The sequence below is a fragment of the Oncorhynchus tshawytscha genome, linkage group LG08 (assembly GCF_018296145.1).
Source record: "Oncorhynchus tshawytscha isolate Ot180627B linkage group LG08, Otsh_v2.0, whole genome shotgun sequence".
Taxonomy (NCBI): Eukaryota; Metazoa; Chordata; class Actinopteri; order Salmoniformes; family Salmonidae; genus Oncorhynchus; species Oncorhynchus tshawytscha.
In genome coordinates this window covers 22,568,431-22,582,567 of record NC_056436.1, presented here as the reverse complement: position 1 = coordinate 22,582,567, position 14,137 = coordinate 22,568,431, and the positions used below count along the sequence as shown (strand labels likewise).

The 14,137-nt window shown below is 49.0% G+C and overlaps 1 protein-coding gene across 3 annotated transcripts in view; it reads left to right on the top strand.

The window, feature by feature from the left end:
* LOC112256781 (sprouty-related, EVH1 domain-containing protein 1) overlaps positions 1-14,137 on the top strand; it is a 104,338-nt gene that overhangs the window by 70,510 nt on the left and 19,691 nt on the right. For all 3 annotated transcript variants that reach the window (XM_042325340.1, XM_042325341.1, XM_042325342.1), the window contains 2 exons: positions 8,919-9,087; positions 12,763-12,809. In XM_042325340.1, coding sequence (XP_042181274.1) covers positions 8,919-9,087; positions 12,763-12,809 — 216 coding nt within the window. The remainder of the gene's footprint in view (positions 1-8,918; positions 9,088-12,762; positions 12,810-14,137) is intronic.

Below are 14,137 nucleotides of genomic sequence, written 5' to 3'. Positions count from 1 at the left end.
TCACGCTCTCTCTGTTCACGCTCTCTCTGTTCACGCTCTCTCTGTTCACACTCTGCTCTCTCTGTTCACGCTCTCTCTGTTCACACTCTGCTCTCTCTCTGTTCACGCTCTCTCTGTTCACGCTCTCTCTGTTCACGCTCTCTCTGTTCACACTCTGCTCTCTCTGTTCACGCTCTCTCTGTTCACGCTCTCTCTGTTCACGCTCTCTCTGTTCACGCTCTCTCTGTTCACACTCTCTCTGTTCACGCTCTCTGCTCTCTCTGTTCACACTCTGCTCTCTCTGTTCACACTCTGCTCTCTCTCTGTTCACGCTCTCTCTGTTCACACTCTGCTCTCTCTCTGTTCACGCTCTCTCTGTTCACACTCTCTGCTCTCTCTCTGTTCACACTCTCTGCTCTCTCTCTGTTCACGCTCTCTCTGTTCACGCTCTCTCTGTTCACACTCTGCTCTCTCTGTTCACGCTCTCTCTGTTCACACTCTCTCTGTTCACGCTCTCTCTGTTCACGCTCTCTCTGTTCACGCTCTCTCTGTTCACGCTCTCTCTGTTCACACTCTCTCTGTTCACGCTCTCTGCGCTCTCTGTTCACGCTCTCTCTGTTCACACTCTGCTCTCTCTCTGTTCACGCTCTCTCTGTTCACGCTCTCTCTGTTCACGCTCTCTCTGTTCACGCTCTCTGTTCACGCTCTCTCTGTTCACACTCTCTCTGTTCACGCTCTCTGCTCTCTCTGTTCACGCTCTCTCTGTTCACACTCTGCTCTCTCTCTCTGTTCACGCTCTCTCTGTTCACACTCTGCTCTCTCTCTGTTCACGCTCTCTCTGTTCACACTCTCTGCTCTCTCTCTGTTCACACTCTCTGCTCTCTCTCTGTTCACGCTCTCTCTGTTCACGCTCTCTCTGTTCACACTCTGCTCTCTCTGTTCACGCTCTCTCTGTTCACGCTCTCTCTGTTCACGCTCTCTCTGTTCACGCTCTCTCTGTTCACGCTCTCTCTGTTCACGCTCTCTCTGTTCACACTCTCTCTGTTCACACTCTCTCTGTTCACACTCTGCTCTCTCTGTTCACGCTCTCTCTGTTCACACTCTGCTCTCTGTTCACGCTCTCTGCTCTCTCTGTTCACGCTCTCTGCTCTCTCTGTTCACACTCTCTGCTCTCTGTTCACGCTCTCTCTGTTCAAGCTCTCTCTGTTCACGCTCTCTCTGTTCACGCTCTCTCTGTTCACGCTCTCTCTGTTCACGCTCTCTCTGTTCACGCTCTCTCTGTTCACGCTCTCTCTGTTCACGCTCTCTCTGTTCACGCTCTCTCTGTTCACGCTCTCTCTGTTCACGCTCTCTCTGTTCACGCTCTCTCTGTTCACGCTCTCTCTGTTCACGCTCTCTGTTCACGCTCTCTCTGTTCACGCTCTCTGCTCTCTCTGTTCACGCTCTCTGCTCTCTCTGTTCACGCTCTCTGCTCTCTCTGTTCACACTCTCTGCTCTCTCTGCTCTCTCTGTTCACACTCTCTGCTCTCTCTGTTCACGCTCTCTCTGTTCACACTCTGCTCTCTCTCTGTTCACACTCTGCTCTCTCTCTGTTCACACTCTGCTCTCTCTCTGTTCACACTCTGCTCTCTCTGTTCACGCTCTCTCTGTTCACACTCTGCTCTCTGTTCACGCTCTCTGCTCTCTCTGTTCACGCTCTCTGCTCTCTCTGTTCACACTCTCTGCTCTCTGTTCACGCTCTCTCTGTTCACGCTCTCTCTGTTCACACTCTGCTCTCTGTTCACGCTCTCTCTGTTCACACTCTCTCTGTTCACGCTCTCTCTGTTCACGCTCTCTCTGTTCACACTCTCTCTGTTCACGCTCTCTCTGTTCACGCTCTCTCTGTTCACGCTCTCTCTGTTCACACTCTCTCTGTTCACGCTCTCTGCGCTCTCTGTTCACGCTCTCTCTGTTCACACTCTGCTCTCTCTCTGTTCACGCTCTCTCTGTTCACGCTCTCTCTGTTCACGCTCTCTCTGTTCACGCTCTCTCTGTTCACACTCTCTCTGTTCACGCTCTCTGCTCTCTCTGTTCACGCTCTCTCTGTTCACACTCTGCTCTCTCTCTGTTCACGCTCTCTCTGTTCACACTCTGCTCTCTCTCTGTTCACGCTCTCTCTGTTCACACTCTCTGCTCTCTCTCTGTTCACACTCTCTGCTCTCTCTCTGTTCACACTCTCTGTTCACTCTCTCTGTTCACGCTCTCTCTGTTCACGCTCTCTCTGTTCACGCTCTCTCTCTCTGTTCACGCTCTCTCTGTTCACGCTCTCTCTGTTCACGCTCTCTCTGTTCACGCTCTCTCTGTTCACGCTCTCTCTGTTCACGCTCTCTCTGTTCACACTCTCTCTGTTCACACTCTGCTCTCTCTGTTCACGCTCTCTCTGTTCACACTCTGCTCTCTGTTCACGCTCTCTGCTCTCTCTGTTCACGCTCTCTGCTCTCTCTGTTCACACTCTCTGCTCTCTGTTCACGCTCTCTCTGTTCAAGCTCTCTCTGTTCACGCTCTCTCTGTTCACGCTCTCTCTGTTCACGCTCTCTCTGTTCACGCTCTCTCTGTTCACGCTCTCTCTGTTCACGCTCTCTCTGTTCACGCTCTCTCTGTTCACGCTCTCTCTGTTCACGCTCTCTCTGTTCACGCTCTCTCTGTTCACGCTCTCTCTGTTCACGCTCTCTCTGTTCACGCTCTCTCTGTTCACGCTCTCTGCTCTCTCTGTTCACGCTCTCTGCTCTCTCTGTTCACGCTCTCTGCTCTCTCTGTTCACGCTCTCTGCTCTCTCTGTTCACACTCTCTGCTCTCTCTGTTCACACTCTCTGCTCTCTCTGTTCACGCTCTCTCTGTTCACACTCTGCTCTCTCTCTGTTCACACTCTGCTCTCTCTCTGTTCACACTCTGCTCTCTCTGTTCACGCTCTCTCTGTTCACACTCTCTCTGTTCACACTCTCTCTGTTCACACTCTCTGCTCTCTCTGTTCACGCTCTCTCTGTTCACGCTCTCTCTGTTCACACTCTCTCTGTTCACGCTCTCTGCTCTCTCTCTGTTCACACTCTCTCTGTTCACGCTCTCTGCTCTCTCTCTGTTCACGCTCTCTCTGTTCACACTCTCTGTTCACGCTCTCTGCTCTCTCTCTGTTCACACTCTCTCTGTTCACACTCTCTCTGTTCACACTCTCTGTTCACGCTCTCTGCTCTCTCTCTGTTCACACTCTCTCTGTTCACACTCTCTCTGTTCACACTCTCTGCTCTCTCTCTGTTCACACTCTCTCTGTTCACGCTCTCTGCTCTCTCTCTGTTCACGCTCTCTCTGTTCACACTCTCTGTTCACACTCTCTCTGTTCACGCTCTCTCTGTTCACGCTCTCTGCTCTCTCTGTTCACACTCTGCTCTCTCTGTTCACGCTCTCTCTGTTCACGCTCTCTCTGTTCACGCTCTCTCTGTTCACGCTCTCTCTGTTCACGCTCTCTCTGTTCACGCTCTCTCTGTTCACGCTCTCTCTGTTCACGCTCTCTGTTCACGCTCTCTCTGTTCACTCGCTCTCTGTTCACTCGCTCTCTGTTCACGCTCTCTCTGTTCACACTCTCTCTGTTCACACTCTGCTCTCTGTTCACGCTCTCTCTGTTCACACTCTGCTCTCTGTTCACGCTCTCTGCTCTCTCTGTTCACGCTCTCTGCTCTCTCTGTTCACACTCTCTGCTCTCTGTTCACGCTCTCTCTGTTCAAGCTCTCTCTGTTCACGCTCTCTCTGTTCACGCTCTCTCTGTTCACGCTCTCTCTGTTCACGCTCTCTCTGTTCACGCTCTCTCTGTTCACGCTCTCTCTGTTCACGCTCTCTCTGTTCACGCTCTCTCTGTTCACGCTCTCTCTGTTCACGCTCTCTCTGTTCACGCTCTCTCTGTTCACGCTCTCTCTGTTCACGCTCTCTCTGTTCACGCTCTCTCTGTTCACGCTCTCTCTGTTCACGCTCTCTCTGTTCACGCTCTCTCTGTTCACGCTCTCTCTGTTCACGCTCTCTCTGTTCACGCTCTCTCTGTTCACGCTCTCTGCTCTCTCTGTTCACGCTCTCTGCTCTCTCTGTTCACGCTCTCTGCTCTCTCTGTTCACGCTCTCTGCTCTCTCTGTTCACACTCTCTGCTCTCTCTGCTCTCTCTGTTCACACTCTCTGCTCTCTCTGTTCACGCTCTCTCTGTTCACACTCTGCTCTCTCTCTGTTCACACTCTGCTCTCTCTCTGTTCACACTCTGCTCTCTCTCTGTTCACACTCTGCTCTCTCTGTTCACGCTCTCTCTGTTCACACTCTCTCTGTTCACACTCTCTGCTCTCTCTGTTCACGCTCTCTCTGTTCACGCTCTCTCTGTTCACGCTCTCTCTGTTCACACTCTCTCTGTTCACGCTCTCTGCTCTCTCTCTGTTCACACTCTCTCTGTTCACGCTCTCTGCTCTCTCTCTGTTCACGCTCTCTCTGTTCACACTCTCTGTTCACGCTCTCTGCTCTCTCTCTGTTCACACTCTCTCTGTTCACACTCTCTCTGTTCACACTCTCTCTGTTCACGCTCTCTGCTCTCTCTCTGTTCACACTCTCTCTGTTCACACTCTCTCTGTTCACACTCTCTGCTCTCTCTCTGTTCACACTCTCTCTGTTCACGCTCTCTGCTCTCTCTCTGTTCACGCTCTCTCTGTTCACACTCTCTGTTCACACTCTCTCTGTTCACGCTCTCTCTGTTGTTCACTGCTCTCTCTGTTCACACTCTGCTCTCTCTGTTCACACTCTGTTCACTCTCTCTGTTCACGCTCTCTCTGTTCACGCTCTCTCTGTTCACGCTCTCTCTGTTCACGCTCTCTCTGTTCACGCTCTCTCTGTTCACGCTCTCTCTGTTCACGCTCTCTCTGTTCACGCTCTCTCTGTTCACTCGCTCTCTCTGTTCACTCGCTCTCTGTTCACGCTCTCTCTGTTCACGCTCTCTCTGTTCACTCGCTCTCTGTTCACGCTCTCTGTTCACACTCTCTCTGTTCACACTCTGCTCTCTCTCTGTTCACACTCTGCTCTCTCTGTTCACGCTCTCTCTGTTCACACTCTCTCTGTTCACACTCTCTGCTCTCTCTGTTCATGCTCTCTCTGTTCACGCTCTCTCTGTTCACGCTCTCTCTGTTCACGCTCTCTCTGTTCACGCTCTCTCTGTTCACGCTCTCTCTGTTCACACTCTCTCTGTTCACGCTCTCTGCTCTCTCTCTGTTCACACTCTCTCTGTTCACGCTCTCTGCTCTCTCTCTGTTCACGCTCTCTCTGTTCACACTCTCTGTTCACGCTCTCTGCTCTCTCTCTGTTCACACTCTCTCTGTTCACACTCTCTCTGTTCACACTCTCTCTGTTCACGCTCTCTGCTCTCTCTCTGTTCACACTCTCTCTGTTCACACTCTCTCTGTTCACACTCTCTGCTCTCTCTCTGTTCACACTCTCTCTGTTCACGCTCTCTGCTCTCTCTCTGTTCACGCTCTCTCTGTTCACACTCTCTGTTCACACTCTCTCTGTTCACGCTCTCTCTGTTCACGCTCTCTGCTCTCTCTGTTCACACTCTGCTCTCTCTGTTCACGCTCTCTCTGTTCACGCTCTCTCTGTTCACGCTCTCTCTGTTCACGCTCTCTCTGTTCACGCTCTCTCTGTTCACGCTCTCTCTGTTCACGCTCTCTCTGTTCACGCTCTCTCTGTTCACGCTCTCTCTGTTCACGCTCTCTCTGTTCACGCTCTCTCTGTTCACGCTCTCTCTGTTCACGCTCTCTCTGTTCACACTCTCTCTGTTCACTCGCTCTCTCTGTTCACTCGCTCTCTGTTCACGCTCTCTCTGTTCACGCTCTCTCTGTTCACGCTCTCTCTGTTCACGCTCTCTCTGTTCACTCGCTCTCTGTTCACGCTCTCTGTTCACACTCTCTCTGTTCACGCTCTCTGCTCTCTCTCTGTTCACGCGCTCTCTGTTCACACTCTCTCTGTTCACGCTCTCTCTGTTCACTCTCTCTCTGTTCACGCTCTCTGCTCTCTCTGTTCACACTCTGCTCTCTCTGTTCACACGCTCTCTCTGTTCACGCTCTCTCTGTTCACGCTCTCTCTGTTCACGCTCTCTCTGTTCACGCTCTCTCTGTTCACGCTCTCTCTGTTCACGCTCTCTCTGTTCACGCTCTCTCTGTTCACTCTCTCTCTGTTCACTCTCTCTCTGTTCACGCTCTCTGCTCTCTGTTCACGCTCTCTGCTCTCTCCACGCTCTCTCTGTTCACACTCTCTCTGTTCACGCTCTCTCTGTTCACTCTCTCTCTGTTCACTCTCTCTCTGTTCACACTCTCTGCTCTCTCTGTTCACGCTCTCTGCTCTCTCTGTTCACGCTCTCTGCTCTCTGTTCACGCTCTCTGCTCTCTCTGTTCACACTCTCTGCTCTCTCTGTTCACACTCTCTGCTCTCTCTGTTCACACTCTCTGCTCTCTCTGTTCACGCTCTCTCTGTTCACACTCTGCTCTCTCTGTTCGGTTCTCTCTGCTCTGTGTGCTCTGTGTGCTCTCTGCTCTGTGTGCTCTCTGCTCTGTGTGCTCTCTGCTCTGTGTGCTCTCTGCTCTGTGCGCTGTTTTCTGTTTTCTCTCTGTTCTTCCTCTCTCTGCTTTACACTCATCTCTCTGTTCACACTGTTCTCTCTCGCTCTCTGTTCTCTCTCTGCTCTCTCTGTTCTCTCTCTGTTCTCTCTCTGCTCTCTCTGCTCTCTCTGACCCCCCCTTCTCTCTCTGCTCTCTCTGCTCTCTCTGTTCTCTCTCTGTTCTCTCTGACCCCCCCTTCTCTCTCTGCTCTCTCTGCTCTCTCTGTTCTCTCTCTGCTCTCTCTGACCCCCCCTTCTCTCTCTGCTCTCTCCCCCTCTCACTCGTTTTCTGTGTTTTGTTAAAGAGCACAGCTTTAATTGGCTGCTGAATTACCAGCTCTCAGATTATAACAGCTCTCTCTAAGCTCTCTGACTCTCTCTAATATGGCATTTCTTTCTCCACTGCTAGATTTAACCTAACCTTCTTAGATGTACTTATTTATTTGTGTCGCCTGCCCAATAGGCTACTTTTGTATTGGATTGATTAAGAAAGATTGAACCAACTAATTTCCTTAAGGATTTTATAGACTTGTTCTTAACACAAATGAATAAAGATAAGAGGTCGTACAAACTAAGAGGACTCTGCCCCAGTTATTCTATATGCATGGGAAGTCGTTTTTGTATTTAGTTTATAGATATAGCATTGCTGCTTGGTAGATTATCAAATTGATAACTGAATGAATGTATGTGGCATTTATGTCTGCTGTTTGGTGTCTGCTTGTCCTCTGCTCTCACACAGAGAAACAGTCCTGTCCTCTTGATAACATCTCAGAGTGGAATCAGTCCTCCCTCTGTCACAAAAGCCAGAGTGCAACTACAAACTCCCCCAATCTGTTAAGACTCACTCTGAATTCAATTCATCTTCTCTCTCCTTCTATCTCTTTACCAATCCCTCTCTCGCCACACCTCTGTCTCGTACATACATAGGTTCTTAATTTGATCCCCCTGTTGCACGATAACTTAGTGTATTTGTGGTTTTAAAAGGCTTCTACAGTTTGTAATTTCCACTTTTAAATTTGACTTGATTTTCCCTTACTAAAAATGTACTGCTACAAAATTGTTCACACACAATTCACATTTCCTGTTGCTGCTTGATTATTTTCCTGCTGTAGGAGACTGGCTCAAATGAAGATCCTACATCTGAATTTTCTTTCTCCCTCGCTCTCTCTGGTCTCTACTCTGGTCTCTACTCTGGTCTCTAGTCTGGTCTCTAGTCTGGTCTCTAGTCTGGTCTCTAGTCTGGTCTCTACTCTGGTCTCTAGTCTGGTCTCTAGTCTGGTCTCTAGTCTGGTCTCTACTCTGGTCTCTACTCTGGTCTCTACTCTGGTCTCTAGTCTGGTCTCTACTCTGGTCTCTACTCTCCACCTTTCTGTGGATCCACCTCTCTCTTTCCCTGACTTGAATGAATGCGGTGTTGAGTGGCATCCTTCCTCAACGACGATACTTCCTCTTCTCCCAGGCAAGCCGCTCACCTTACCCACTCCGGCTCCGCTCAGTCTCGCCTCCCACAATCAGCCCCAGAGGCGGACACCTCCTCCCGCCTCTCCCGCCCCTCCCTCCCCTCCCCTCCCATCTGGCTGGAGGAAGGGCTGGAGGAAGGGCCACCCAACAGTCTTGATTAATAATATCTCTCTCTTTCACACTTAGTTTCTGTGCCTGGCTCCAAAACTCTTCTTACCCTCCAGCTTTATCATTTGTAAAATAAAACCACACTATATTGTAATCTGTTTTACAAATGAAGAGGGGAGGAAAAGGGCTATTTGGTTGGATTTGGAGTGTTTCAATTTATCCAGAGTTGGGGCTTTTCATTTCTCAACACGCTACGTGTTGTAATTAAACGGGACACATTTAAACAGCTTAGGGTGATGAGTAAGATGGCGGTTAGATGTCTGTTCCTCAAAGGCTCCATCAGACAGGGGTAAATAGCGATGTTTCCATTTAGTGATTTTACACTCCTATACCTTGTTGGATTTCTACTTTCTACGGCTTTGCTTTTCGAGTGAGAGACTGATTTTTGGGTTTTCTAGCTGGAGAAATCTAGACTAGATTCTGTGCTGTGTGGTTCTGTATCATATTATTCTGCATTAAGGTAATGGGACCAACGTTTTACCATCTGGCCAGGTAGCCTAGTGGTTAAGATCGTTGGGCAAGTATGTTCCCTTAACCAAGGCCCTTAACATTAATTGCTCCTGTAAGTCTCTCTGGATAAGAGCGTCTGCTAAATGACTCAAATGTCAGTGTAGAAAAATGTGAACTTCAAGTCACTAGCAGATGTCTCTCTCTCGCTGTTCAGGTTGTTCTGGAGTGTATTCTAAAGAAGGACCTGGTCTACAACAAGGTCAACCCCATATTTCACCATTGGAGGATCAACGACAAGAAGTTTGGCCTGACCTTCCAGAGTCCTGCAGACGCCAGGGCCTTTGATAGAGGGATCCGCAGGGCCATCGAGGACATCAACCAAGGTGGGTTAGGAAGGACCCCTGAGCTTCAGTCCACCTCAGTACAGTCTCACCTCACAGAACATGTGCTTTTGTAGACTCCTTGCCTCCGACATTATGCCTGTGTTCATATTAATTTGTGTTGGTTTCTGTGTGTGTGTCATTGTGTGTTGTTCTATGTCTGTGACATGTAATGGTTGGCCTGTTCTCCTGGTGATAGATGTATAGTGTTGATTAGCTGTGATGACTTCCCCTGCTCCCGGCTCACTCACCTATGATTGGCTCTCCTATCTTATCTGTGCCAGCTGTCTAGGACATAAGGGCACCACTTCCTGTACAGACTGACAAGCCCGTGCCCAGACAGTCGAGTCAGAGGATAGGTCTACAAGCTGAGGGACACCTTTAGGTCAGGATAGGGGCCGTCTGGAATTTGGAGTTCAGGCTTTAAGGTACAGATGTAGGATAACTCTTTTGTTGAGAATTTTCCTGCACCGCAGGTAATGCAGATGAGCTTTGTGATTTACATAAATACACTAACAGTAATATCAACATTATTGCACTTTTCATGTAGCCTAATTTTAGTCAGCTAATTGCCGTACTACAGGTCAAGCAACATTATCCACTAAACGTTACAATCCTGTTGCTGCAGGAATATTTTTCTGTGGAATAGGCTAGCTGGAGTTTGGGCAAAGTTAACCTGTTTGGAGATAACCTGAAGCTAGGTTAACCTGGTAGGTGATGAGCTGAAGCTAGGTTAACCTAGTTGGAGATGGGCTGAAGCTAGGCTAACCTGGTTGGAGATGGGCTGAAGCTAGGCTAACCTGGTTGGAGATGGGCTGAAGCTAGGTTAACCTGGTTGGCGATGGGCTGAAGCTAGGCTAACTAGGTTGGAGATGGGCTGAAGCTAGGCTAGCCTGGTTGGAGATGGGCTGAAGCTAGGCTAGCCTGGTTGGAGATGGGCTGATGTTAGGCTAACCTGGTTGGAGATGGGCTGAAGCTAGGCTAAACTGGTTGGAGATAAGCTGGGCTCTGTTAGGTTAACCTGGTTGGAGATGAGCTGAAGCTAGGTTAACCTGGTTGGAGATGAGCTGAAGCTAGGTTAACCTGGTTGGAGATGGGCTGAGGCTAGTCTACGTTAACATGGTTGGAGATGAGCTGAAGTTGATACAACAGCTTGGGACTCATCCAACAGCTTGGAGTCATCCAATTAGCAGGAGAGCCGCCAGCTCAGCAATCTGCCATCCAGCCTCCTGCCCTGCGTTACTCAAGACTAGAACCTAGCCTGGGCTCTACTGTATGTCCTCCGGTCCTCTGCCCTGTAGACATGTGTTACTTAAGACTAGAGCCTGGCCTGGGCTCTACTGTATCTCATCCGGTCCTCGGCCCTGTAGACCTGTGTTACTTAAGACTAGAACCTAGCCTGGGCTCTACTGTATCTCATCTGGTCCTCGGCCCTGTAGACCTGTGTTACTTAAGACTAGAACCTAGCCTGGGCTCTACTGTATCTCATCCGGTCCTCGGCCCTGTAGACCTGTGTTACTTAAGACTAGAACCTAGCCTGGGCTCTACTGTATCTCATCCGGTCCTCGACCCTGTAGACCTCAAGACTAGAACCTAGCCTGGGCTCTACTGTATCTCATCCAGGACTTGGCCCTGTAGACATGTGTTACTTAAGAATAGAACCTGGCCTGGGCTCTACTGTATGTCCTCCGGTCCTCAGCCCTGTAGACCTGTGTTACTTAAGACTAGAACCTAGCCTGGGCTCTACTGTATCTTATCCGGTCCTCGACCCTGTAGACCTGTGTTACTCAAGACTAGAACCTAGCCTGGGCTCTACTGTATCTCATCCAGGACTTGGCCCTGTAGACATGTGTTACTTAAGAATAGAACCTGGCCTGGGCTCTACTGTATGTCCTCCGGTCCTCGGCCCTGTAGACCTGTGTTACTTAAGACTAGAACCTAGCCTGGGTTCTACTGTATGTCCTCCGGTCCTCTGCCCTGTAGACCTGTGTTACTTAAGACTAGAACCTGGCCTGGACTCTACTGTATCTCATCCAGGCCTTGGCCCTGTAGACATGTGTTACTTAAGACTAGAACCTGGCCTGGGCTCTACTGTATCTCCTCCGGTCCTCAGCCCTGTAGACCTGTGGAGGAAACTGATGGGTCTAACAACATGACAATTGTTTAAATTAATAAAGCACAATGGACTACACCAAAGAATCTTATAACTCTAGCTATGGATATTTTAGGTACGGATGATCAATACAAGCATATTAGCAGAATTAGCACAAAGGCCTATGGGAAAGGGAAGGAAAGGTGATATCTAGTCAGTTGCAGACCTGAATGCATTGAACTGAAATCTGTCTTCCAAATTGAACCCAACCCAATAATCAGAGAGGTGCGAGGGCTACCTTAATCGACATCATCATCAGTGCCCAGGGAGCATTTGTTGTTGGTGGTTAACTGCCTTGCTCACGGCAGATTTTTCCACCTTGCTGGCTAGGGGAGTCGAACCAGCGACCTTTTCGGTTACTCTACCAACTCTCTTAACTGCTAGGCTACCTGTCTTTGGTCTTGTTATCAGTCATGGGTTTATAATAAGACTGCTGCTTAGCTCTCAGTGCCTGTTCTACTCCTCTCCTCTCTGTATCCTCTGATCTGTTCTAGCTTCCTCTGTTTTCCGCCAGTGTTGTGTAATACCTCTTCTCCACACAGGCAGGTTCCTTTGTATTCCTGTTGCATCGCTCTGCTGCCGGACTGCAGTGTGTGTGTGTTCTTCTTAGTGTGTGTTTGAGTGTGTGGTGTGTCAGCCTTGCGGTCCTCTGTTGCCATGGGAACAGCGGACACATGGCCCAGGCAGCTCCATGACCCAGCACTGGCAGAGTCGTCTCTGTCTCAACGTGCTATAGACAGACAGACGGCCTGGGTCTCACCGTAGCAGACTGACAGACAGGAACATGGATACCCACATGCTGTTCAATGCTCCAACAATATTCTTCGGTCTTCTCTAAACTAACGGAGAGAGACACAGACGGACGTAAAAAACGGAGGCCTGGTTTCTCCTGTCTGCCTGGCTCATTTTAAATGAGGTCTTAGTTATCCTAATTAAGTGAACTAGGAGTCTTAAAAGAGCCTCTTGATGCCTCCGGTACAAACAGTTTCCTCTTCGTCCGTCCCAGTGGAAATGAGCTAATATCTGTTTTCTACACTACTGCCAACATTTAACTTTGGACTAATTTATTTTCCCCAAGATTTCAGGATAAGCTTGTTTTAGACATGTTGCTAAGAGTTGGGTACGAGTTCAACAGTACGATTGACTTAGTATTCTTATCAGTACTTACTTGACATTAGGTGTCAGTAACATTCATGGCTTTTTAGCCTCGACTCGAGTTGCACTTTTACAAGTAGAGAGTCGATTTCATTAGGCCATGTGTCCTACTAACACAAACGCTTTCATTGACCTTTTAGCTGTTCTCGGGTGAATGGAAGTCTTTGCCAACCATACCTCCCTTAATGGATTCTCTCTTTCCTCGATCACCAGTGACGTACTTGTGGGGAAGGCATTTTTAGGGACTTGGTGACGCGTTGACATACTGTGTGTTATGAGAACTCTTTCTGTCTCTCTCTGTAGCTCACCTGTATCTGTGTAGCTGGAAGTCTTATTGAATATCTGATTTTATTATATCTTCTCCTTTCCAGGCTGTCCTGCGTTTGACGACTCGGACTCTCTTGAAGATGGATTACAGGTGAGTCCAAAGACTGGGGTCCTCATATTCTCCATGTACTTGTTTCTCTATTTGCTAGCACTGAGGTTTGCTGTAGGACTAACTCCACTTCTCACAAGTCTAGTGTGTGTTTGAGTTCTCTTGCTGGTGCTTGAATCCAGGAAGCAGGGAAGAGGGAAATCTGTACTGCTTCAGGCCCTTCTGTCTTCTACTCTGCCAGTTGTCTTTAGGATTTGAGTCTGTTTGAACAGCCAGGGCCTTACCTTACCTTCCTTTGCTGGGGAGTTGTCGAGTGTGCCCACGGCTTAGGTGTGTGCATCTGTCATCTGGTCAAAACTGATACCTGGGGGAACCCAATTGTGTAAAAATAATTGCATGGATTATCGGAAGCCACTTGTATTTACTCATGTTCCTCATCTGTTAATAGATTGAGCTGTGCTCAGGCGTATTGTTGGTAAGCTGATAAAGTAGTTGGTTATCACTTTGTCCTCTTCAGTCTGAGCTTTCACAAGCTACAGGTGCGGTTAGAAAGGTTTTCTCAATCTGAACAAGAGGGAGTACAGGTATATGACTACACACCCAAGTTGATTTTGTGGTGTAGAAACAACATGGCTCCTTAACACTTCAAGTAGAAAACCCCATCAGATTTGTGACACGATGGTACAATGTCTGGTATTTATACCGTGGATTGATGGCAGCATTCGCGCGAAACTGAAAGCGCAAACCACTGCTTTTAACCAGGGCAAGGTGACCGGAAACATGACCGATTACAAACAGTGTAGCTATTCCCTCCGCAAGGCAATCAAGCAAGCTAAGCGTCAGTATAGAAACAAAGTAGAGTCGCAATTCAATGGCTCAGACACGAGATGTATGTGGCAGGGTCAACAGTCAATCACGGATTACAAAAAGAAAACAAGCCCCGTCGCGGACCAGGATGTCTCCCAGACAGACTAAACAACTTCTTTGCTTGCTTTGAGGACAATACAGAGCCACTGACACGGCCCGCTACCAAAACCTGTGGACTCTCTTTCACTGCAGCCGACGTGAGTAAAACATTTAAACGCGTTAACCCTCGCAAGGCTGCAGGCCCAGACGGCATCCCCAGCCACGTCCTCAGAGCATGCGCAGACCAGCTGGCTGGTGTGTTTATGGACATATTCAATCAATCCTTATCCCAGTCTGCTGTTCCCACATACTTCAAGAGGGCCACTATTGTTCCTGTTCCCAAGAAAGCTAAGGTAACTGAGCTAAACAACTACCGCCCCATAGCACTCACTTCCGTCATCATGAAGTGCTTTGAGAGACTAGTCAAGGACCATATCACCTCCACCCGACCTGACACCCTAGAC